This window comes from Lissotriton helveticus, chromosome 3_1 (assembly GCF_964261635.1).
Source record: "Lissotriton helveticus chromosome 3_1, aLisHel1.1, whole genome shotgun sequence".
Lineage (NCBI taxonomy): Eukaryota > Metazoa > Chordata > Amphibia > Caudata > Salamandridae > Lissotriton > Lissotriton helveticus.
Genome location: NC_136061.1, coordinates 2,080,140,607 through 2,080,166,110, shown reverse-complemented (window position 1 = coordinate 2,080,166,110; position 25,504 = coordinate 2,080,140,607). Strand labels below are relative to the sequence as shown.

Genomic DNA, 25,504 nt, shown 5'->3' with positions numbered 1-25,504 from the left:
CTGCAAATGCTCGTGCACCACCTACAGCGCCCACACGTCCGCCGCAGGTTCACTGGACAACTGCGCCACTGTAGCCCTGAAGTGCATCCTCCTCAACGTGTGCCCCTTCCACAGACACGCCGTAGGGATCTGGGACCTGATAGACACCCTTGCATCCGACATTGCTTTCTTCACGAAAACCTGGACCATCTCCACCTCTGGCCCCTCATTGCAATCCCCGAAGGTTACAAGTTCCAGAGGAAGGACCGCCCACACAGACCAGGAGGAGGACTCACCATTGCACACAAGACCTCCATCCGACTCTCCACCTCCAGCACGAGAGACCCCACTCCAACATAGAACACCTTCACTTCCAGACCTCCCCAGGACCATGCTACGCGGCACCCTCACCTACAGACCTCCGGGACCCCATTCCCCGGCCACAACAGGAATCACCGACCTCGAACCCCACGCCATCCCCTCCACATACTACAACCTACTCAGACACTTACATTTCCACCTCGACAACCGCAGCGACCCCGACTCCAGCACCCTCCTCGACAACGTCTCCAATCTCGGACTGAAGCAGCTCGTCAACACCTCCACGCACAGAGCAGGACACACTCTCGACTCCATCTTCGCAGGAGGACAGAACATACATTTCAGCCAAACCACACAGCCCCCTGGACCGACCACCACTGCGTACATTTCACCACTGCACCCAAACCGGCACCCTGCCCGCCACTAAAGAATTGGACCAAAATCACAGAGGAACTCCTCAACTCCACCTCCTCCTAGACCCCTCCAATCACCACAACCAATGCCAACCCAGCAGCCAAAGAACTTCACCAATAGATCTCCAGATGCGCGGACAAGATCGCCCCTCTCCGCCACCCTGCCAAACAACGCTCCCTGAAGGCCGCCTGGTTCACCAACGAACTCCAAGTCGCCAGGCGCACCTGCAGACGTCTCGAGAAAAAATGGCGCAGCCAGAAAACAAAAGAAACTCCCCAGCGAGGACATGGACATCACACCATCCTAGGAACTATGCAACAAGCTCAGCTTATACTTCCTTCAGAAGATCAAGGCCCTTTACGACCACTTCAGCGATCAGCCGCCGTTCACCACCCCTTCCCCTCCGCCGACCACCAGTCTACCATCACCACCTGGACTCTCGACACGGTGGAACTCATCACCACGACCATGATGAAAATCCGGTCTGAAGCCCCCACGAACCCCTGCCCACCGCACATCTACCAGAGGGCATCGCCCCCAAACTAGGACGGATCATCAACACCTCTCTCCAATCCGGCATCTTCCTCGACGACTGGAAGCGGGCCGAAGTCAAGCACCTCCTTAAGAAACCCACGGCCAACCCAACGGACCTGAAGAACTACCGCCCCATCTTTCTACTCCCCTACACCTCCAAATTAACCGAGAGACATGTAAATGCCCAGCTGACCGCATTCATGGAAACAAACTCCATCCTAGATGCCTCCCAGTCCAGATTCCGCAGCAACCACAGAACAGAGACTGCCCTCCTTGCCGCCACTGATAACTTTTGCAGCCTGCTCGACCAGGGACACACCGCAGCCCTTATCCTACTGGACCTCTCCACGGCTTTGGACACCATCTCACACCACACCCTCGCAGCCAGACTACACAACGCCGGTATACAAAGAACCGCACTCAACTGGATCCCATCCTTTCTCTCCGGCAGAACCCAGAGGACCAGACTTCCCCATTTCATCTCCAAACCCAGAGAGATCAACTGCGGAGTACCACAGGGGTCATCGCTCAGCCCCACGCTGTTCAACATCTACATGTGCCCCCTCGCCACCATCGTCAGACAGCATGGGCTCAATATATTATCTTACGCCGATGCCACCCAGCTCATCCTTTCCCTCACAAAGGATCCCGAAGACACCAGGCTCATCTTCTAGGAAGGAATGAGGGACGTTGCAGTCAGGATAAAGGACAGCTTCTTGAAGCTCAGCACAGAGAAAGAAGAGGTCCTCATCCTGGGACAAGACATGGTGGCCCTCCGCCCTCGGGAGCCCGGCCACCCCCCGACAGACCACGCTCGAAACCTCGGCATCATTCTTGACTCCTCCCTCACCATGACCCGCCAGATCAACACCGTCTCCTCCACCAGCTACAACTGCCTCAGCATCCTCTAAAAGACCTTCAAATCAACCCCCCCCCCCGAGCACAGAAAAAACGTCACCCACGCACTCATAACCAGCAGACTGGACTACGGAAACACCCTCTATTCCAGTATCAACAGGACCCTTCTACACAAGCTCCAAACCATCCAGAATGCCGCAGCCAGACTCATCCTCTGGACCCCTCAGCACAAACAAATGACTCAACATCTTCGCGACCTACACTGGCATCCCGTCGAGAAGAGAATAACCTTCATGCTTCTCACCCACACCTACAAAACCCTCCTCAATACAGGACCCAAATACCTCAACGAGAGAGTCTGCTTCCACGCACCCAAAAGAAATCTCCGATCCGCAGACCACGCCCTAGCAGAGTTACCCCACATCTGCAGAAGCAGAGCAGGAGGAAGGGCTTTCTCCTACATCGTAGCCAAGACCTAGAACGAGCTCCCAGTCAGCATCAGACACTCCCCGAACCTGCATGTGTTCAGGAAGGACCTTAAGACCTTGCTCTTCAACTGAGCCAAAGCTGCCAACCCTCCCACCCCTAGCGCCTTGAGACCCTCACGGGTGAGTAGCGGTCTTTATGAACCCCCCGATCAGTTAACAGTAACCTTTTGGAAAATGTTCACATTTGTGGGCATCTTCTTTACTAGGTGAAGAGCAAATAGTGCTTGTAACATTCTAGCTAGCATAGAAAAGAGAGGCGAAAATACATTTTGCAGCAATTTACAAACTATAGTTTGCCTAAAATTTCTAATGAAGTTCATGTAATGTCAAACTAAGATCCTTGTTAATTGGCATCTAATGATACTTAAGGTAACCAAAAAAATGTAAACCTATAGCAACTCTCATGTTGAAATTATTAGAAAAGTGAGATTTTTCACCCACCATGAAACCACTTGGCACCAAAGAATATTACAGAAACTCCTTTTGGGAAAAGAAAAGTTTTCAGAATCCTTCTAAAAATGAGGTGATCCCCCATAGATTTTAATTCAAGAGGGAGGTTTTGTTTTATTGGACGCACTGAAAATGGACTCTATTAATCAGGCACTCTTGTATGAAAAAAAATATTACCAAAACCCTTTGAGGAGGACAAAAATGCTATGAGTGACTATGCTAGGAGGACTTATTTCACAAAATACAGAGACCTATGTTCTGGATTGCTCCTTAAAGGCATTAAACAGAACACTCTCTCACCGGTAATGAGAGGAAAGTAAGGAGGGTCACGCCCCAGCGTAACAGCTGAGGAAGTGATCTGGCAGCTGTGTTATTTAATCTCTGGGAACAGCTGAACTGAAAAGAAGAGGAGTCCAGAAAAGCCCCTTTTTAAAATAACTGAATCTTGATAGCTTTACTGCCAGCAGAGACGATGCTCTTTGATGGAAGCTAAAGAAAGGTGAGATACTTCTCACCAGATGTAGCCTTAGGTTAACACTGCTAAACCATCTTAGGGCCAGATGTACGATGATTTTGCATGCGCAAATGGGTTTGCGTAGCCGCTTGCACATGCAAAAACAGCATGGGGAATATACAAACCCTATTCTGCGAGTAGCAACTTTTGTGTCTCGCAAACTAGGGTTTTGCGAGTCGCTATTAGGAAGGGGCGTTCCCTTCCTAATAGCGAGCGCAACCCAATGTAAGAATGTTTTGTGTCTGCAATTGCGGGCGCAAAACACTCGCAAATTACCACCCTCTTCAAGAGGATGGTAATGGGGTCGCAAAAGAGAAGGGAACCCCAGGGGACCCATTAACCTTTGCAAACGCAAGGGAAAATATTTTTCAGGGTAGGCAGTGGTCCCAGGAGCCTTAAAAATGAAAAATAATATTTTTTTAAATGCATCCTGTTTTCCTTTAAGGAAGCGGGCTGCATTTGGAGAAACAAAACTGCTTTATTTAAAAGCAGTCCGAGACATGGTGGTCTGCTGAGCCCGGCAGGAGACCATACCTGGGAGGACCTGCCATTCCCAATAGAGTCGCAAATTGCGAGAGGCTCATTAATATTCATGAGCCTCTCCATTTGTGACCCCATTGGGAATCGCTAATAGTGTGTTACACACTGTTGTACATTCAAAATAGCGCCTCGCAAATTGTGAGTCGCAAAAGACTCGCAATTTGCGAAGCGCTATTTTGGCTGTCGTACATCTGGCCCTTAGTTACTTGGGGGTGGGGGAGTCCAACGATGACGCCTAAACCATAGGGTACCTAAGACATTTAACAAGCAGGTCAGGGCACTGGGTAAAGATGTAATCATGCCAGGTGTGGAGGTGAAAAATTATAGCTCTAGCTAAGCAAAAGGCCCAAGAGCATGGGTGCGGCTGAGGCGGAGCAGATGTGATGTACAGCGAGGACTGGAAGACGTTGCTTTACTTGAAAGCATCAAATAGCTGTTTAAGGATAGATGCAGGATGTGACTGGATTGGAACAACAGTTCTTGCCATGAGAATTGGGGAAGCAGATGGTTTGCGGTTTAGCAGCACAGGCCTTTCCGGTAAGCAAACGTATGACTTGAACAAGAGTTCCGAAAGCCTTTACTAGAGTATGATCCAAATGGAAAAATGCCCATAAATGCAATGGAAAACACACAACAAGAAAAATCCCTCACAATTGACCAAAATATAGAAATTGTAACAAATAAAATGACACAAAAACTAATTAAATCCATTCAGTAGCACCAGAGGTATACATTTTAAAAGTTGTTAGTCAAAAATAGTGCCTAAAAGATCAAAGCACCAACTGCTTGTATCTGGTCGCCAAAGAGGGGCAAAGTCAAAAGTTAAGGACAACTATGGCTCAGATGCACATAATGGATTAGGCTAGATCTTGGCTTACCATGAGAGTTAAAAGACATTTTGAAGAACAGTCCTGGAGAAGGTAGAGTTCAGGGGAGCAAGACTACAGGGTGTTTTAGAGGAATCATTGTCGCTGTAGAGCACTGGAGGAGGTCTCTGTGAAGCTGTTGATGGCAGAAAAAAGCTTAGAGAGGGAGAAGCAGTCTTTCCAGGCTACCAAGTTGGTCGTTGTAGATGGGGAGCCTGTTGCAGTCGAGCCTGGTAAAGATTTTTACTTTCAGATTTAGACAACTTTTTGCTAAGTGAAAACACCTCCAGCGTGACGAAGAAGCAGGCAGTAGCTGAAGAGGGCTCCAGGAGGCCAGATACCATTGCTCGGAGGTCGGGCTACACAGAATTTGTTGCTGCGGAGAAGAATATAGCAGAGCTACGTACAGCGAAGTTAGGCTGACCAGCAATGCACCCTGGGCGGATCGGATTGCATGTAGGTCCCGGTCTTCTGTCAGTTCTTGTGGCACTTTTTGGTTTAAATCTTTCTAAATCCCATCTTTTAGGGTTAGGCAGGAGGAGCATCTCTAACACCACTTCCAAGGATTGAGGACTTGGGGGCACTAGTTGGGGGTTAGGACTCACTCCAGCAGAGACGAGGTGATGGGTTCAAGGTCTCTGGAGGTTGTTATGTGCCTGTACATCAAACAGGAGGTAAGCCAACGAACCCTTGGAACCCCTATGGTAGTCCTGGGTTCAAGGAGATGGCCCTTTATCCTTCAAGTAGCAAGGAAAGCCTCAAGCAGCAGAGAGGTGCTCTGAAAAACAAACAGGCCTCAACAGAACGGCAGTCCCCTACTAGAAGCATGGCAGAACTCAGAGGGCCGAGGTTTATGCCCAAAAACGGAACTGGAATAAACCAGGCACAACTTCATCGGAAGAAAGTTTAGCTTCTGTGAGCGACACTCAGTTATCACGTCCACCGGTGTCTTCTATAAGCCAACTGCCCACTCGTGATATAGCTACTGCTGACCCTAGTACAATTAAGGTCTCTTTTTTAGAGACCAGCCCCGCCGCAAACCAACTTCCAACTCAGATGGTAGTAGAACCAACCAATCCGCAGAGGGCACCAATTCAGCACAATCAGGGACAGGGACATCACGTCGGACAAAGAAACATTAGTGGTTAACATTTCCTCCAAGAAATTAACTGACAATCAAATTGCAGTGTTGAACAAAGGCTGTTCATTTGTACCAACTCATCAAGTTTAGATTCTCAGATTGCCCTATACAAATTTACTAGGAAATTACATTTAAGATACTTTTTTTCAACCATTGTCACTCAACCTGAGACCACACAGGGTGATAAATATCTTGAATTCAAGCCACGCAGCACTTTTGTTTCTCCCATTTCTCATAAGATCATTGATTTCTTTGAGACCTTGGTTAAACAAGATTTGGCTAAATTAACATCTGAAACTTCTGTTATTCCTAACCTGTCCAAAAAAGAAAGACTGGCATTGAAATCTTTGCAGTCCAATCACTCTTTACATTTCACTAAAGCAGACAAGGGTGGAGCTTTAGTGGTCATGGATCGTAAGCTCTATGACAATAAAATTGAACAGATGTTGCAGGACACTTCCACTTACCTACCATTATCTGAGGATCCAACGGACTCTTTTTTAGCTCTTTTGGATTCTATTCTTTTACACGCTGTTGAAATTAAATGTATCAATTCTAAAACTAGAGAGTTTATCATTCACGCGCTTTGCTCAAAAGACCAGGGCTTTAAATGCTTCCCAAGATACACAAACATTTGATAGACCCCCCGTTGAGACCTATAGTATCCGGGTGTGGATCCACACATGATCCATTGGATTGTTATCTTGATGTTTTCCTTCAACCCATGGTTCAAAGCAGCCCGTTGTATTTACAAGACACCACACATTTGTTGAATATTCTCCAAGACATTAAAATCCCTGATACTGGAGAAACGTGGCTGTGTACAATAGACGTGGTGTCATTGTATACGTACATTCCACATCTTGATGGCATTGAAGCCATTGAATGGGCATTATTGAGACAGGACAACTTAAGGGCTAATAAAGTGTTTCTTCTTGAACTTCACAAATTCTGTCTTTTCCATAGCTACTTTCAGTGGAAAGATCAGTTCTTCCTTCAAGCCAATGGCACGTCTATGGGCTTTTCAGGAGCCCCCAGCTATGCGAAAAGTTTTATGGTAAAATTTGAGACAGAGCACATTCTGTCCATAATTTTTGGACACCGAATTTGATATTATATCGTCGTTTTATTGAAGATATACTAATCATTTGGCATGGCAAAGTGAGTTAGAATCCCAGATCTTGGAGCTTAATAACATTAATCCCCGGATTCAGTTCACTTTTTAGAATGAATCACAGAATATAGTTATCTGGACGTTTTGTTTAAACTTTCAGGCACAACTATTGAGACCAGTGTTTTAAAAAAAACTACTGACTGCAACAATGCTTTGTTTTATCATAGTTTCCACCCCTGGTCTTTGAAACGCCATTTCCCTTTGTCTCAATTCACGCGAATTTGGCATATCACTTTGAATTCAGGGTTAGCTTGCAGACCAGCAAGACTTCAAAGAGAAGTTTTTGAGTAGAGGTTACCCCCAAAAAATAGTGGATCAGGCTGAAAGCAGATCACTCGCATTATACTGTAACCATCTGCTGGAAAAGACAATAAAACATCCTGGCCCAGCCAGAGAAGTGTTTGTTTCTACATACTCTCCTCATTCCAACTCCATCAAAAAGAGCATTTTGCAACGATGGGATTTGCTTCAATCTGAACCAGATTTTAAAGGTATCTTTTCTAATCCACCGTTATTCGCATACAAGAGGTCACGCAACTTGAAAGAAATCTTGAGCAAACCCGTAGCCAATGTTCAAGTTCCCCATAAAGGGATGTCGAGGTGTATGAACTGTTTGCATTGCAATAATGTGATTATAGGAAGAAGTTTGCCACACCCCGTTCAGGCAAAAAGATTTTTCTAAATTTCAATGCAAACTGTAATAGCCACCACGTCCTCTACGTAATTAAATGTCCATGTGATGTACATTATGTGGGGAAAACAGAGAGAGTTCTTCGAACCCGTATCACTGAACATAAAAGCAGAATTAGAACTAAGACCATCAGTTCACCATTAGCCCAACATTGGGTAGCTAGTAAACACACGATTGCACAGTTAAGATTTAGTGTTCCTGAAATGGTTGAGACTCGGCCCGACAGAGATATATCCAGAATTATCTCAACGTGAGTCTCATTTGATTTGGTTTATGGAAACAATGTCTGCGAAAGGGGTTAATGACAAATTTGAATTATTGTGTTTCTTATACGTATTCTCTGAATTTGATGCCTTTGCAGACTTTAAGTCAAAAGAAAATGCCCCAGTGGCTACTATTACACCAACCATACAAAGCTTGCACACTACCTTACACCAGTGCTGAGAAAGGGGACATAAAGGATATGGTCCACAATTATCTATATTAAAAATAGTAATCCATTTTATTAAAAAACACACAATTATGCTACAAATAAATAAAAGGCAAAATACATCGCTATTTAAAAACATAGAAATAACAAACATAAAGATTAAATGCCTTCGCTCCTTTTTGTCTGTTATTTCCTTTGTTGCTTGCACCATTAAATGATAGATAGGTTTTCAAATATGTACTAGATTAGGCGTTTCAATTGTCATATGCTGGATCCATTATAATATTGAACATTCATGGTGACCATTGTAATATTGATTATTCTTGTTGATTCTGTGTCTTTCATTTTCTCTGTCACTATTGGATGTTCACATGTGACTGTTTGAATCATTTTTGTAGCTCACTTACACTGGCCTCATCTTTTTCACTTTATTTTTCCACTTTTATCTTTTAATTTATGCACTTCACTCTTATGCTCGTTTCACTCTTGAAGCGTGTTTTTTTCTTTTTTTGTTGTACACGCAGCAGTATTTTCTCTTTCATTGCTACTAATGCACACTCCCACGGAGATGACGCATGGGCTCATCCTTTTGAGCCGGCGTCTCCCGTTTCGCAGTGTGTGTGTGTGCTCCATTTTTTAAGTTGATTTTCGTCACAGTTGAGTCACTGTTCCTCTAGTCCTATTTCCATTGCTACCTTTTTCTTGTTTAAACGAAGATGACGCGTGGGCTCACTTGATTGAGCCGGCGTCTTTCGTATGACAGTATGTGTTGGCGTCTTCGGAGTTTCGGGTGAGTTTTGTTAACTGTGCGCACCTCACCACGCTTCTATGACACTTTATGGCACAGTACTAACTCCAGTTACGCATATTTTTTAGGTGTTTACTCTCCAGACGATAGGCTCTCCATTATGTGATTGTGCCTTGATTAGGAACACATCGTCGCTGGGGGTGTTTCGCTGTAACGAGGGATGTGGATGGACGCCGGTCGTTTTATCAGGAACGACCTGCTGTAATACAGTGCCCACACCCTAACCCTATGGACAAAGAGGACCTCCAGTCCTCCGCTAGAACCACAGATCACTCAGTTGACCTAAGAAAGCTATATGATTAAGGTGACAAGATCGTGCTCACCATTCAGGAACATTGGATAAAGACTGCCATCTTCGCCGATTGGCATGTTTCCAGTCCAATTGTCTTAAATTCGACATTGCAACGAAATCATACACATCAGGAGTTAAGTAGCTGGGAAGGTAATCCTTGGACTCCAGTTCCCTTGACATTATCCTGCCTCCATAAGCGACGTATTATAAGACTTAAAGCCCTGAAGAAGTCCCGGCTCGGGACGAAACGCGTCGGCTGTTTTTGTTTCACTGCGAATTGAAAATTAAAGATTAAAAGAAGACTAACAATACTCCTTTATGTTATTTTTCTTTATTGTGCTCAAATACTTCTTGCACTTATTATCTTATTTGTTGTGGTGCACCTTTGCTGTTGTTTTTCCATTGTACTGAAATTCCTTGAGGGAACAGGCACAGTGATGATGGGTGCCATTCAGTGTGCACACAATCCCCTACACTAATCTAAGGGATATCGAATATTATTGGGAGAAAGTTAGTCAGGTGCTGACTCTAGGAAGGGTCCATCATTGCAGTTTGTTGTGCCTTGATTAGGACTTTAAGTGGTAAGCATCGGTGTTCCCACCATTTTTATTTCTCCAATACCGGACTCTCCACATTTTGGTTCTTTTTCAGGTTTTCTTTAGGTCTCTTGTCGGCCTCCATTTTCGCGTTGAGTGGGTTCACTCAAGCGCTAGAGGTACGCTGTTATTCGTTTTCATTCATTCACAGTTTTTCCACCACAGCGTCTTTCAATCATGGAGTTTTTATTCACGGTGTCTTTCTATTCACGGGCAGTTGTGGTTTTGTGCTATAGTTGATTTTCCCATTTCATCTCAGCACATCTCTTGTTTTTCATCCGCATACTTAACAGGTCAACACCATGGTATTGCATGAGCTATAACTATTGTTTCCCTTTTCTCCTGCCCTCAAGTGACCCCTGGTGTTTCTATTGATGGTTTTTAAGAACTTCATGTCATTTCATATTTTGCTTAGATATAAGATAATTGATATATTGCAGATTCCCCTGACAAAGGGCTTATTTAAAAGCCCGCAATGCATTGGGACATGTGAAGTTTGTTTTGTATGCGGTCTTATCATGCTGATTTCAAGCTGTAGTTTTTACAACCCTGAATTACATCGTCATCTGCAACGACTAAGTATAAAAGCAGATCTCAATCAACTTTATGTTTGAAGGCTTCATTTACAATTTTGGATTCATCCTTAATTGTTTGGTTAATTATTGTATATAACTAGAGACATTGAGCATTACAAAGAATTGTTTTGACAACCTTGGGTACACTTTATAGTGACTTGTGTGTAGTGCACTAGGTATTCCTGGATACACATCTGGGTTCATTTCCTTTTAACTCTCTAAAAATGAAATTTTCATAATTGTGACTTTACTGTTAAAGGGGATTTTAAAATACAATTTGTTTGAGTCCATACTTGACATTCCTATCTGTTCCCAATCAAAAGTTAGCACTTATTAAATATAGAAAGGTAACTCAATGTTTTCCAGTGGGAGAGATAAGCCTTAGAGTAGTGAAAAACTAATTTACCAGGACATGATGTAGAATGTAAAAATGCATGTCCTACTTTTTAAATACAATGTACCCTGACCTATGGGCTGTTTAGGCTACCTTAGGAGTGATTATATGTATTAAAAAGGAAGATTTAAGCCTGGCAAAAGGTTTATTTTGCCAGTTTGAATTGGCAGTTTAAAACTGCTCTACAGACTGCAATGACAGGCCTGAGACATGGTTAAAAGTTCCATTTAAGTATGTGGAACAATGCGTGCTGCAGGCTCGCTAGTAGCAATTAATTTACAGGCCCTGCGTACATGTAGTACCATATACTAGGGACTTGTAAGTAAACTAAATAACCCAATCAGGTGTAAGCCAATTATACCAAGCATTTTTGAACTGGCTAGCAGTGGTAAAGTGCACAGAGTCTTAGGGGCCGATTCCGATTCGGTAAACTAAGCCGTACCACGATTCGAATTCGTAGCCCTTTCTGTACGTATGGTACAATTGCGTCCGAATCGCGTAGTACAATTCGTACGAAAAATATACACCGAATCGTTGCGAACTGTACGAAAAGCAAGGGAAAATCCGTATGACATGGACCCTCACAGTGAACTGTACGAATCGTAAACATGCTTTACGACCCGACAAGTCCGATCCGGACCGGGGAATGAGAACGTGATTCGTACGGAAACGTCGGGTATGAGCGATTCGTATGGAGAGCCACACAATCACATACGCACCATGCAATGGGTACGGTTCGTAGGGGTACGGTTCGTACACCCTATCATTGCAGGGCTACGGTTCAATGGGGTACGGTTCATACACCCCATCATTGCAGGGGTACGGTAGCATGGGGTACGGTTCATACACCCCATTATTGCAGGGGTACGGTTCCATGGGGTACGGTTCGTACACCTTATCATTGCAGGGGTACGGTTCCATGGGGTACGGTTCCTACACCCCATCATTGTAGGGGTACGGTTCCATGGGGTGTACGAACCGTACCCCTATGAACCGTACCCCTGCAATGATGGGGTGTACGAACCGTACCCCTACGAATCGTACCTCTGCAATGATGTGGTGTACGAACTGTACCCGGGGGTCCGTTCCGTACGCATTACGAGGCGAAATCAGCTTTTCCGGATGTTTTCAGCTCCCGTAAGAAAAGAGTTGTACGGAGTGGTGTTCACACAAATCGTACTTGCTGGGTCGTAAAAGGCTCCTGCGATCCGAACGAACATCGCGTACTGCATATTCCGAGTGCGATCCGTACAGTTCCTTGAATCGTACGGTCTTTTGTACAGTTCATTGAGTACACATCGTACTACATCGTACGTACGGGTACGGTTCAGTGTATGAATCGTACGGGAAACACGCTCCGTACGGCGATTTGGACTGTATTTTACCGAATCGGAATTGGCCCCTTAATGTTAACAAAAATGAAATTCAGAAAACCGGAGGGGTGAAGCCAAAAGGTTTGGGGGTCAAGTCCTACAATAAGCATTGCATCAGACCCTACAGAACACCACATTTGAAACGCTTGGGAGGAGACAAAAATAGAGGACACTCTGACTAACTCAGTTTTGATTTTCATACATACGGATTAACTTGGATTTTCATTCAAATCTGGGAATTTTCAGTAATTCTCCAATTTAGTCTCTAAATCTCCATCTTTTTAATTTATCTTAATGATTGCCTGTATATATGTGAGTGACCCACTCTGTCCCCTTTTTCCTTTTACCTCTACCTTTATCCCATTTATCCATTTAACTTTAAATTATTTGTTCCTTTCCTATGTTTTTAATGTATTTATTTAGCAGGAGGATTCCTCCCCTACTGCCCTACACCCTTATCTTTTTTTAACCTCAACCTATATTTAAATTATTTTAAAGTATTTTCATTGTCCTAATCTCTATTACTTACATGTTAGTTTCTGTTAGTTTTTTATCCATTTTTTTTGTTTCTGAGTTAATTACCCCAAAATTTTTGTTTCCCTGAGTTATGTCATACTTGCACTGTTCTGATTCAACATACTCTGTGTGATTTTATTTCCTTATATTAATGCTCTCATTATATTGACCTCTCATTGCCACAGAGTACCATCTACATCTGTTTTTGGTTGGGTAGAAATACAGAGATGTCTAACTAAAAAGTAAAAAAATAAAAAATGTTTAAAAAAAATTGGAAAAAGCACAGTATACTTCAGAATGTTTTAACTTGAAAAAAATACCTTTGTAACATGTGATTTAATCTAAAACCCTCGACCGTCCAATTCTGTCGTCTTATCATGTTTTCAGTTTACGTGGCAGATTCACCAAGGCATTCATTAGTATGTGAAGTATTACAGGAAGCAGGCATGCTTCTCATAAATACCTTTTTGAATCACTCCTATATGTTCTCCTAAGAGGCAAAAACAATTAAGTTAAACAAATACACATCTTACTCTTCTTATAATGCAAACACTGGCACTCTGATAGAGTAGCTTAAGAGGCTCAACATTTTAATCATCCTTTTACATCTTGAGAAGAAATCATTATTTCATATTTAGGTGGTGTTCGAAAGTTTTTGTTTGTATGTATAATAACAAACAAGTGGACGATTTCTTGCAAAACACCAACTCCAAAAAGTTTAACAAGAAAAGAAGACAGAGAAAATCAGATGACGAATAGCTTTGCTAGTGCAGTGCTTAATTTGAGCCGGTGGTTTCTAGTGCTCCGTACTAACGCTTAATTGTCAAAACCGGTACTTATGCCAGTCTGCCACATAAATGTAAATGTAAATGTACCGGTATTTATAGAGCGCACAGCTACTTCCCTGAGGTAGTGTCCCAGCGCTGTCCGTATACGGCTTAGGAACCCTTCCTGGTTTTCCCTGTGAGGGTCCACTCCTGGGCACCCCCAGGGTGAAACCAGGCATCCCAGCGCTTTTGGGGCCGTTGTAGAGATTAAGCAAGCTATTGCCCAGAGTTGCAGAGTGGGACCCATGATTAGAATAGGCACCGAGGCGAGAATTATCAGGTCCGAGGAAATTGAGCCCAAGACCCGCCAAGGCGGGTATTGAACCCTGGTCCCGGGCCAGACCTCTGCATCAGGGTCTGCCGCTCTAACCATTTGAGCCACACTTCTCCAAGGCATGGTGGTGGTGTTTGTCTCATTTTGAGTAGAGCATAACAACAGATGTTTATTATTTCAGAATAAATTAATGATGACTAATACCAGCCGCCAAAGCCATTCTTATAGTTTTGGAGGCCTGGTATAGTCAGAATTGTTACACTTGTAGTTGTGTGATGGTTAGTAGTTGTGTTATTACAGTAATTGGCAATGTTGGGAAGGGCAATGGGCATTTCAAGCAGAAGTGGCCTCCTGAAGAGTGCTCTGGGGGGTTACATTTTTACAAATGAAGCACAATATGCAGAATACTATGGGCCCGATTCCGATCCGAGTCGGAAAGCTCTCCAACCCAGCCGGATCCGGAGTTTTCTCAGACCGAGCAGGACTCCTGCAGTCAGACCGAGCGAGTACGATGCGGAAGCATGCTGCCGGACTCGATTTGGTTGGACTCCCATAGAAGTCAATGGGAGCCGGTACATGGGCTCCCATTGACTGAATGGGGACGTCTCGCACACGGGAGCCCTCTACAGTGGGTACGCGTCTGTACCATCGGCACTATACATGCCTGTGTCGGGGAGACCCTTGGTCTCCCCCTGTGTCGGAGTCATAAGGCTGCGGGTGATGGGGAATCCGACGCGGACCCCCAAAGGCAGCTTCCCGGATGTTTTGCGAGCCGGAAACTTTGGCTCGATCCGGCTGTCCGACGCGCGCATCGTACTGCCTCGGTCGGAAATCGTCTCCATTGCACGCCACTGTTTGGTTACAGACGAGACGTACAGAACGGTTCGGACCCGGAAACGATTTGGTCGGTGAATTTCGCGTTGCTCGCATCGTACTTGCTCGCTCGCACAGCTGTACGAGTCGAGCGGAGAACACGCGTACGACTTGTACTTTTTCCGTACGGATCGCGTTCGGAGCCCCTCCGAGCGAGATCGGAATCAGCCCCTATCTGTTGAAATATGTGTTTTTTTCAAGTATGTTAAAATAAATTATCTTTTTCAGCATTTAGATCAAATAAAGTTGTTATGTATGGCACTAAACTTAAAAAAAACAACCAGTAGTGGAAAAAAATCCATTCCTCAGACTTTCATTCAAGCAGGTGATCCCATGATGTTGTAAAGACGCTTGGGTTGGGTGTTCAGAAAACAATAGTACTGATAAAAAAAAGTCACCTGAATACTTAATTTCCCATACTGTAATAGCTCCATCTTCAAAGCCCAGGGCTAGGTAACCAGAGCAGGACGAGACAGCTGAGCATGCGATGGGCGATGCACAAGGCCACACAAGATCAGGCTTCGGTTCTGAATCTGAAATGGAACAGTGTTTTATTATCAGCTCCTTGCAGGCCAAAGCGACAACACCAACACAGAGCAAACCTTCCTGATCACATGCTACAATTTGCCATGATACAAATTAGTATGGAGCTAATCTGGAATTACCTATAAAGGTCCGTCTCCAAACCTAAGGATTTTTGCTGTGGGCATTAGACATGGATGAAACTCATGCTTCAAACACCGATGAGTGTGGCTTCCAGTATCCTGGAAACTGATGTTAATAGTATATTTGATCCCATTAATATTGTTCTTAGTGTAGCATCGCTGGTTAGAAATTGTTACCCTTTAACATAATTTTCGACATTTAAGAATGATAACATCAATAATTAACTAGAGACCATTTGTTCCTTCAAAAAGAGATTTTTTTATAAATACAAAAAAAGAAGTTATTGTAAATGTATCAACATACATCTATTCAGAAGGTATTACGATTTATAAAACACATTTTGTGCAGATTAGTCACATATTTTCAGTAAATATACATTTGTAAAAGATTAAAATGTTTGTACATATACAGACATAAGGGTTGTAAGTGGTTTTGATGCACTTTTCTCATTGAACCTTTTTTTTAATGGTTTTCTCTATAGTGATTTTTTCCACTTTGAAAAAAACAGGCTGCAGAAAAACATTTTTGAAAAAATTATTTTTCTTCTTTCTTTTTTTGTTTAGAAGGGAATCTCCACTTCCACCTCTCAACTCTTTCCCTTTCTTTACTACCATCCGTTTTATACCCTCCCTCTTTCTCCCTACTTTTAATGTAACTGTATTACTTTTTGCCTACCCATCAATGTTTTCCTATTCCCCCTCCCCTGTTACTGTGTTACCTTTCTCTCTTGATGACATCTGCCTTTTGCACAAAAACGTACTATTTTTTGTGTCAATGCATTGCATCATTTTGGCATTTCTCTAGTATGGGGTTTTGCCAGCCTGATTTCGCCAAGATGACTTTCCTCAATTTTGAAAATTATCAAAATGTTGGTATACCCAGAGATAACTAAAAACAAAATCGCTGGGTTGGTAACACAGATTTACAGTCTTCCATTACTTTCACATACACAATGTCAGAAACTTCATTCACTGTGAGAACACAATTTTTAAATAAATAAAGCACCACATTACATATGTTAGGCACCCTGGAATGTGGGTGTTCAACGCTCATCTTATGAATGACTCATTAATATAAACCAATATTACCACTACCACCTTAGGGTCGCACTGTGAAACTGAACAGCAGCGTTACAGTGTACGGAGTCCTAATACTAGCAACATTAGGGTGCAGAAAAAAGCATAAGAAAAACTGGGGTGACCATGCCGAAAAGGTGAACTTGCTACACGCTATATTTACCCTATAGGTAAAGTCGAAAAAAGGCAACCTAGGCATCGTAAAGAAACTATTTGGGGACATCAAAAATATTGCTAAACTATTTGCATCATCTAGGATAGTCTTGTTAGTACTGTTGAGGATCCATGCGGGAATCTCAGACTGATCTGAGGCTGGATGTACACCAGCAAAACAAAATGAATGTGCCAGTTAGAAAGTCCATCTTTTTGGGCAAATTTCTATGTGCTTTAGCATTTTTACAAGACTAACCACTCTGCAGTTCAGCATAGCCCTTCCACCATTTAATTCTCTACCAGAGCCCCACTGATATTTTGGGCAGGAGAATGTGCTCCCCACCTTCCCCACAAACAAATGACTGAACTTAGAGTGTTGAGAGAGGAAATTGGTTTGCAGTCAAGTCATTTGGTACCTCTTCTGTTCTGATTCTGGGACTAAGGTCCTCCTTTAGAGCTGGGGAAATGGGAGGTTGTCAAGTCTGCCCACGTCTTGCGTTCCCCACCTAATCTAGAGTTTATGGAGGGCAGTTTTCCTGCCACCAGACTTGCTGCCACCTCCACCTTCAGGAAAGCCCTCACTGCCAAGCAGTCACTGAGGGACATGAATCAGAGTTGAAGAGAAATAGTGAGACGGGCGTTTTCAATAAAAGTTTATTGAATAGTCTTCTTTCTCATGCAAGATAGGTAAACTGCTACAATCGTTAGACAGAATGCATAGTATAATGCGTACAGCGAGAATAGTATTATGAAATAATACTGTAAGAGCATTGTATGGTTTCTGAGCCATATAAAAATACATACATACATAACATAGACTAAAATATTCAACTGGTGCTTCTAAAATACGCCTACCCCAATGTACCTAACCTAAGTCTAGTACGAGGGATGAAGTAAGTATGGTCTTTTGCATAGGTTTAGTTTTGCCAAGAATCTACCAAAGGTTTCTCTAGGTTCTAATCAGCTCCATACCTTGTTAGAATGATGGAGGTCTGAAATCTCTTTCTCAGGACTCGATTTCCCAACACCTCGCAAGGGGAGTCAGAAACACTGGAGCTGGATTCTCGGAAGGGAAGGGCGGGCAGCTTCCTGATCAGTGCGTCAACTGGAGAGTCGGCTTCCTTCGGCACTTGCTGTAGCGAGCTGCTTTGGGCAAGTAGGTCAGCGTACTGCTCCGAACCACTGTGCTTAGCTTTGAAGGTTTATTTATTTCTTGAAGGTGTTTAGGAATGCCATGATTGACGTAAAGTCGGGCATATGAACGTCATGAATGAACCCCTGGGGAATAGTTGTTCATTGTAAAGTAACTGAGTTCTTGGAGAAACCAATATTCAAGCAAGGGGAAGTCCCTAACGGCTTAAGCTGGTTTTCCAAGAAATCGTTGTGACGTTTGGTGAACGGATGGAAGTAGCCATGCCTGTATTTGGGTAGCATGGGCTATGCCTAAATAAGGGCTTCATTTATATGCCTTTATAAGGGCAACGTGTATTGTACCTATATAAGGGTATGAATCAGGGAAAATCCATTCGGAATCTAAAACGCCATACAACACCCACTAACTGTTTGTAAGAGGACAAGGTCAAAAATTGTCTCTGGAAGTTTTTAAAGAATTCTAATTCTCTATGAATAGTTCTACTTTAAGGAGATTACTTTGTGCCAAAAAATGAAAAAATACAAATTTGGAAAAAGAAAAAAGTTAATCATAGAAAAAAGAATCCCAAAATTAGAACTTTGATTTGAAAGATGAAGTTCGAATTCAGAGTCTCTCAGAACACTGTGTGCCAAATCAAAAGTCAGTGTTATAGTTTGGAGAAAACATCAAATCTTCTAAGTCTGTAAAGAATTTGTCTACCATTGTAGGTGAGAGTTGGATTACCTCGTTATGAAGATCAACAGCACATTGGTCGCATTAGCAATGTTCGTAGTGGATGATAGCTGTGTGCCTGTTTCCTCTCGTACCTCACCGTCAACATTTTGCGTCTGTGAGATCTCAATGAATGCCGTCATCAGAATTGGTAGCCGCTGGGGGACAACACAGTGCATGGGCCGTTGCTGGTTTAAGCAAAGTATCAACATCCGTCGGCATGACTGATGGGAGTGTGAGACAGGTGTCTAACAGGCATTCTTCTCCGCATAGCAGGCAGCGTAGAACAGGTAAGATGCAATCTTGCCAAATTGGTCTGAATGACAGAAACCATGTGGTATTTAATTCTCTTAAACAAGTCGATCCCAAAATTTGGACGATGCGCTCACAACACTTCATCGCCAGTAGAGTTGTCTCCAAGGTGATCTGGGTGTCGCTTGTGGATCGACTTGCCATATCGCAGCAGTAGGAGCAAAAATAGTATCTCTGCAGCGAATCCCAAAATGAGAGGCAATCCGCCAAACACAGAGTGCACGAAGTTTGGAAATATTCCTAAGACTGCTTCAAAGGGTGCTAACAGTCTCGAAAAAAACGGTCTTGAATACATGTACAATACCACTCGTATCAGACATGTTTAAGTTACGACTTAACATTTCAGAGAAATGTATAGGGCAATTTGTAGTTAAGAGAGCATGTATCTCTACAGAAGTCCTTGCGACTTGCAGATCATAGGTCTCTTTGGCCGAGGTTAGTGACACAGTTTTCTGTAAAATAATGGCTTTCATTCTGCTTAAAGTATCAATTCGTATAGAAGAGATGTTCAGTGAATCCATAAAGGCGACTGACAGTCTGTCTTGGTTTTTGGAAACAATACTTGCATACAGCAAGCTGACACAGTTACGAGATAGGGTAAACCTGGCAACATGCCACAGCAGCTGTGATCGTTCAACATGAGGTAACTTCCATTAGAAAGCTGTTCAAAATTGGATCAATCACTGCAGCTGGTGAACCTTGCAGGTGGCAGGATAAGTTGGTAGAGGAACCATCACAGGCCCGTGTAAATTAATACCCTGAAAAAGGAGAGAACCGCTTAGTGCGTTTCACAATTTTTACCACAAAGAAAAACGTCTTTCCCTCACTCAAAGATCTGTGTGTGTATGGTAATTCCCAGGATGTCTTGATGTATTCTTTACCCAACCTTTCATATGTGCCTGCTGGTATATGTTTTAAGCAATACTGAAAATGGAAAATTGTAACAGGCAGAGTGATTGTTCCATGTATAATCCATTCTGTGGCTGGCTTTTCAACAACAGTAAATGGCAATCTTTTCAGTTTTTCAATGCTCAGCACCATATAGTCTGCTCCCCTCTGTGCCAGTTTGATCTGTTTATCAGTGAGATTGAATTCTGAAAACAGTGACATAGTATTGATTAAACGCCAAGGCACATAGCCTGAACGAAGGTTTTGTAACGTCCAGCCTAATCGCATGATAAAACGTAATTGCAACTGACCATGTTGCAACATGACCAAGTCCTGTTCCATGATGTCTATGGCAGAGGATACTATGCTGTCCAAAGAATATATCCTGGACGACAGAGTCGTTTACCCATTGTCAACTACAGAGAGAGTTTTCTCTAAGTTAATACGATCACTTTCTCGTATTCTTTCTGCAGTCTCTGCTTGTGTAATCTTCCATGCTTCATTATAAGCAGCATGGATACCGGCATTGCTAAAACGTTTATGATGCGTTTTTCTTGGTCCTAGCAAGTATTCCCTAAGATCAGCGCCATCTTTAAGTAAAGATAAGTGTTGTTTTACATCATTTAGTGTAGATCTATGTAGCCATTCAAGGCACAGCTTCCCTACACTGTATGTTGTTACTATTCCTGGATGCTGTCTCTGAACATATCTTGGATCTGGCTTAGTGAATGTGAACCCCCGTGTTTTATTCAGAAATCTATCTTGACAGTTGTTTGTGTCTGTAGGCCAGAATAACCATTTTTTCCAATCTGGATCTGTTCTGTTGTGATGCAAAATAGTATGTACGTCGACCTCCCCCTATGAAGTGTTATCACTATCAGGTGTAGGTGTAGGTATGGACAGATTGTTTAGGTTTTTTATCTTGGCTAACCAAAGACAAGATGTCTGTTGGACAGTGTCATTCAAAAACATAATATGCTCTGGGATGATGCAGGCTCTAAATAGAGCTTCTATCCCCTGCACTTGCCAATCTTTTGTGCCCAGACAGTTTTTGTCTCAATGTTGTCTTTCCAAAAGTCGAACCCTAGTGAAGACAGCTGAGTATTGTATTGTATTGTATTGTCATTTATATAGCGCGGTTGCTGCCCGGGGGGCGTCCAAGCGCTGAACATAAGACAGAGCTGGGTATAACGGGAGGAATTTAGAGTATAAAAGGCCGCAGAATACATTTGCTTGGAATTTGTCAGCATACTTTTCATTCCAGTCTCATTAACATTTTTAAAGTAAAATGATTCTGGATTTGAAGTATTAAAACCTGAAAAGTATGGAAATTTTCCAGAAAATGTTTTTGAGCTACCCTTTGGTGGCGTAGGACAATGTTCCCATTGGTTATACATCAGTACATTTCTAGGGTTTGCAGATTTGTGCAAGAAATGATGACCATAGTGATTATAACAATACATTTGTTCATAATGTGATGAACCTTCTAAGTAGTCATGATTTGTAAATACAGCAGACATTTCTAAGTCTGACATCATATTAATAACAGTCTCGAAGTCCCAATCATCAGAAAAGGTACTAGATGAAAGTCATTCAAGGAAATCTTCAACTGGTGTGGAATCTTCAACAGCTGTGCAGGGCCAAAAATGTCATAATCAGTTCTGTCCCAAGCTATAACACCAGGTATAGGAATGGCTGTGATGTTCACTGATGACAAGTCTCTTTGTTCATGATGAGATGATTTGTGTGGCTTGAGGAGTAAGTTGATGTTCATACTTGCTGTGTCCATTTTAACATATCTTCCATTTATCAGCATTCGCAAAGTTATTTCCAGAGTCAACCAAAGTAGAAGAAAAAGCACACCCAACACAATCCAAAGTTAAATCCATGGTGAAACCAGATACGTCTTTTCAAGGTGATGAAAAAGGTCTGTTGCATGTTCTTTGGAATTTCTTTTTACTGGCGTTGTTTCAGGCTCACTGGGATCCTCAGAAAATGTATCAAAGTTAATGAAATAGCCAGAGGCAGTTCTGTCAATTGTTGGGATTGCATCAGGATTCGTTGAAATGGCTGGAACCTCACGATCACTTGTTACATTTGTGTATTCAGACGATACTGCATTGTACACAGGTTTTTCTTGACAAAATGTTATTTGGGTTTCAACGGGTACAAGTTCCATAGCTTTATTGCACAGTCCTTCTTTTCGCACTGCAGATTCTTCAAAGGTGATGAGTCTCTCAGTTTGAACCTCTTGGATAGTAGCCAGATTAGGGCGTCTGCTACATTGGCGGAGTCCACTTGGCCTACTGCTTATGGTCGGCCACATGATGTGGTTTGACCAGTTCGATGGACACAAACCTGTTCTCCTTTTTACCAACAAGGGGCAGCAGTAATACTGTTCTTGATCCGTGGATTGCTAGAACAGGTACTGGTTGTCTGTAAGAAAGCCCAAATTCCTTCTTGTCCGCGATCTTCTCTCTGACTAGATCCCCAAGCTTAGGAATCCAGACAGGCCTTGCTGGGACTGTCTGTTTTTCTTCAGTGGTTGTTGGTCTCAGGAACACGTTACTTTGTTTTGTTCTTATTTCATTTAAGTCCTGTAAAACAGCCAAACGGTCTTTGATATCAAAGGGTTTTTGGTCTACCACTGAGGTCTGACAATCGAGATCCGATATTAACATTCTGGTCCCAAAAAGGACTTCTTATGGAGTGATGCCCCTTAGAGAACTTCTTGGCAGATTGTTAAGACTATGTTGGACACTTATTAGATGTTTGAACCACCCGTCAGCCGAGCCTAATACCCTAGCTGTTATAGATGGCTTTATGTCCCGGTTTTTTCTCTCCACTACTGAATTTGCCTCAGGATGGAATGGACTAGAGCACTGCAATGCAACGCCCAATTTGGCCATGGCCTCCTTGTAAGCTCGAGAGCTAGACGCAGGACCCTGGTCAGAATGTAGCGTGCCGACTGCGTATGTGCCGATAAAGACTCGCAAATCTTTTATAACAGTTTGAGCGTCTGCCGAGCGCTGAGGCCACATCCAAATGAATCATGAACATGAATCCACTGCGACCATGATATATTTATAGTTACCATCCCTCTGTAATGGACCGCAGTGGTCCAGGTAAACGCAAGCTAATGGTCTATCAGAAATTAACAGGGGCGTCTGCGCAGGACTTTTCACTGTAGAGACTTTCATCTTCTGGCACATTTCACATTCCAAAACATAGTTTCTGGTCTGTTTCCTCATGCGTGGCCACCAGTATTTCTGATTTAATAATGACACTGTGGTGGAAACACCTGCGTGTGCAGAGGCGTGCCCTTCATGTGCTGCTAAGATTAGTCCTAATCTATTTTCCATGTTTGGTATTACTCTATCCTCCAGTCCAGGGATTTGAGCAAACGGAACATTGTTCGCATCAGTTATATACGAGTATTTGAGTGGAAACCCTTTAGGTAATGTTTTACCACTGTCTTTGCTTGAAGCATTGACAGCTTGCATTATTTTGCTGTCTATTTTCGTTTTTGAACAAGTGATTGCAGCTACGGAAGCCGTTTGCACAGCATCCTTCGCAGCTTCATCAGCCAATGAATTCCCTGCAACGTGAACGCCATCACGTTGAAGACTCAGTGTATGTATCACATGAGTGTTTTGTAGTTCCTGTCGTAACTGAACTACTTGTTCCCAAAGCAATTTATGCTTGATTGTGCCACCTTTTGCATCTTTGTAACCGTTTTCAATCCAGTTCTGCAAGTATTCATTGTGAGATTGAACACAATAATACGAATCGCACACTATGACTGTGGGGAATTCGCGGTCCGTATTCTCGAGCGCCATCTTGAATGCTTGTAGTTCAGCTCGCTGACCTGTACAATCTCCTAAAGATTGTGTTTTAGTGACCATTGGTCGGAATTTGCTATCGCGGCAATGACCTTTAACGATTGCGCACGCCGTACTATAGGCTTGTTTACCCCCCGTAGCGGGTTGAGCTGATCCGTCAGTATAAATTATACATTCATACTGCTCTAGAGGCAGAATTTCAGTAGGCAGAGGACATTCTTGTTCGTACTGTAGAAATGCTTGAGCCTTCAAATAAGGGTCAAAAACGTATTCAACGTCTGTTGCAGCAAGACAAGTAACCCATTGTATCCATCGCGGATGTAAAGCTTTAGCATTTGGAATGCTCGCTTTCGTCATTGCCTCTAAGGCAGGTACAGGTGTAACGACCATAATGTGCTTACCCTGTGCAAGGGCTCTCTCTTTTGCTTCTGCAGTTTGAACCGCTGTCAGAATTTTTTCTGTTTAAGTTAACTTAATTTCTGCTTGTGTGTACAAGTGTGATTTGTAAGCTATTGATACTTTTTCACCTTCGTTAAAAGTTAAGTACATGAATCTGCATTGTCCTAGAATGATTCGGATCACTAAGTTGCATACGTTTATGCGTGTTTGCAAATGTTTTGTTGCTAACATGTCTGTTTGCAATGAACGCAAAATTTCTGTGTGTTTTTGAGTCCAATTAACTATTTTAAAATCAGGTTTGATTAATTGTAGAGAGGTTTAACCCTTTCTGCGCAGTTTAGAATGTAACCGCCTGATTCATCAAGCTAAATTGCACTCGCAAAGGGCAAGATTCTCAGAATCTTGCCTTTTGCGAGTGCAATTTTTGCATTTGGGATTCATCATCCCAAATGCAAAATTCGCTATTTAAGAATTCGCACATTTGCGAAGAATTGAATTTAAGGAATCTCTATTTGAGATTCCTTAAATGCAATTCATGAAGCAGTTTAAAATTGCGAAAATGCAATTTTGGGCCGCTATTTACCGAGAGGTCAGACCTCTCGGTAAATAGCAAAAACTTAGAAAAATGCATTTAAATGCATTTTTCTAAGTTGCATGTTACACACACACATGTCCTTTGGACATGTGTGTGCGCAACACCAATGTAGATTACATTTCAGGGGTGCTACAGGGTGTCCTTTGGACACCCCTGCACCCTTGAAATCGCATCCTTATTTGCGATTAGCTAATTGCTAATCGCAAATAAGGAATAACTCCCCATGCATTCCTATGGGCCTGTAGGCCCATAGGAATGCATGGGGAGTTATTCCTTATTAGCGATTAGCAATTAGCTAATCGCAAATAAGGAACATGTAGGAATCGCAATATTTATTGCAATTCCTACATGAATCCCGTTTTGCAAGTCCTTAATAGTGATTCGTTATGAATCGCTATTAGGGGCTCGCAAAACGGGAGAGTGATGAATCAGGCTGTAAGTTCTTCCGAAATTTATGAAACCTAGAATCAACTAAGTTTTTCAGCGTTTTTGTAGGTTGGAGCAGCGCACATTTCTCTAGAAAGTTTGCTGCCAGGCTTTTGCCTTCACTTGAAAGTTCATATCCTAGAAAGAGGACGTTTAAATGGGCAATTCTAGATTTTGTGAATTGAATTTGTACCCTTCAGAGGCGAATCCCAATATAATAGTACTCACCCTATTCAAGTGCCTATCCAAGTCATCGTCTGTTAGATAGATATGACAATGCTTCATCATCATAAGTCTGTAGCAACACTGTTACATAGGTATATTTTAAATTAATTGGAAAGTGGTTGGAGAAGGC

At 42.8% G+C, this 25,504-nt stretch overlaps 1 protein-coding gene across 11 annotated transcripts in view; it reads right to left on the bottom strand.

Annotated features, from left to right (window-relative positions):
* WDR93 (WD repeat domain 93) overlaps window positions 1–25,504 on the bottom strand; it is a 694,060-nt gene that overhangs the window by 206,369 nt on the left and 462,187 nt on the right. For all 11 annotated transcript variants that reach the window (XM_078683212.1, XM_078683218.1, XM_078683219.1 and 8 more), the window contains one exon: window positions 15,327–15,461. In XM_078683212.1, the coding sequence (XP_078539338.1) occupies window positions 15,327–15,461 (135 nt within the window). The remainder of the gene's footprint in view (window positions 1–15,326; window positions 15,462–25,504) is intronic.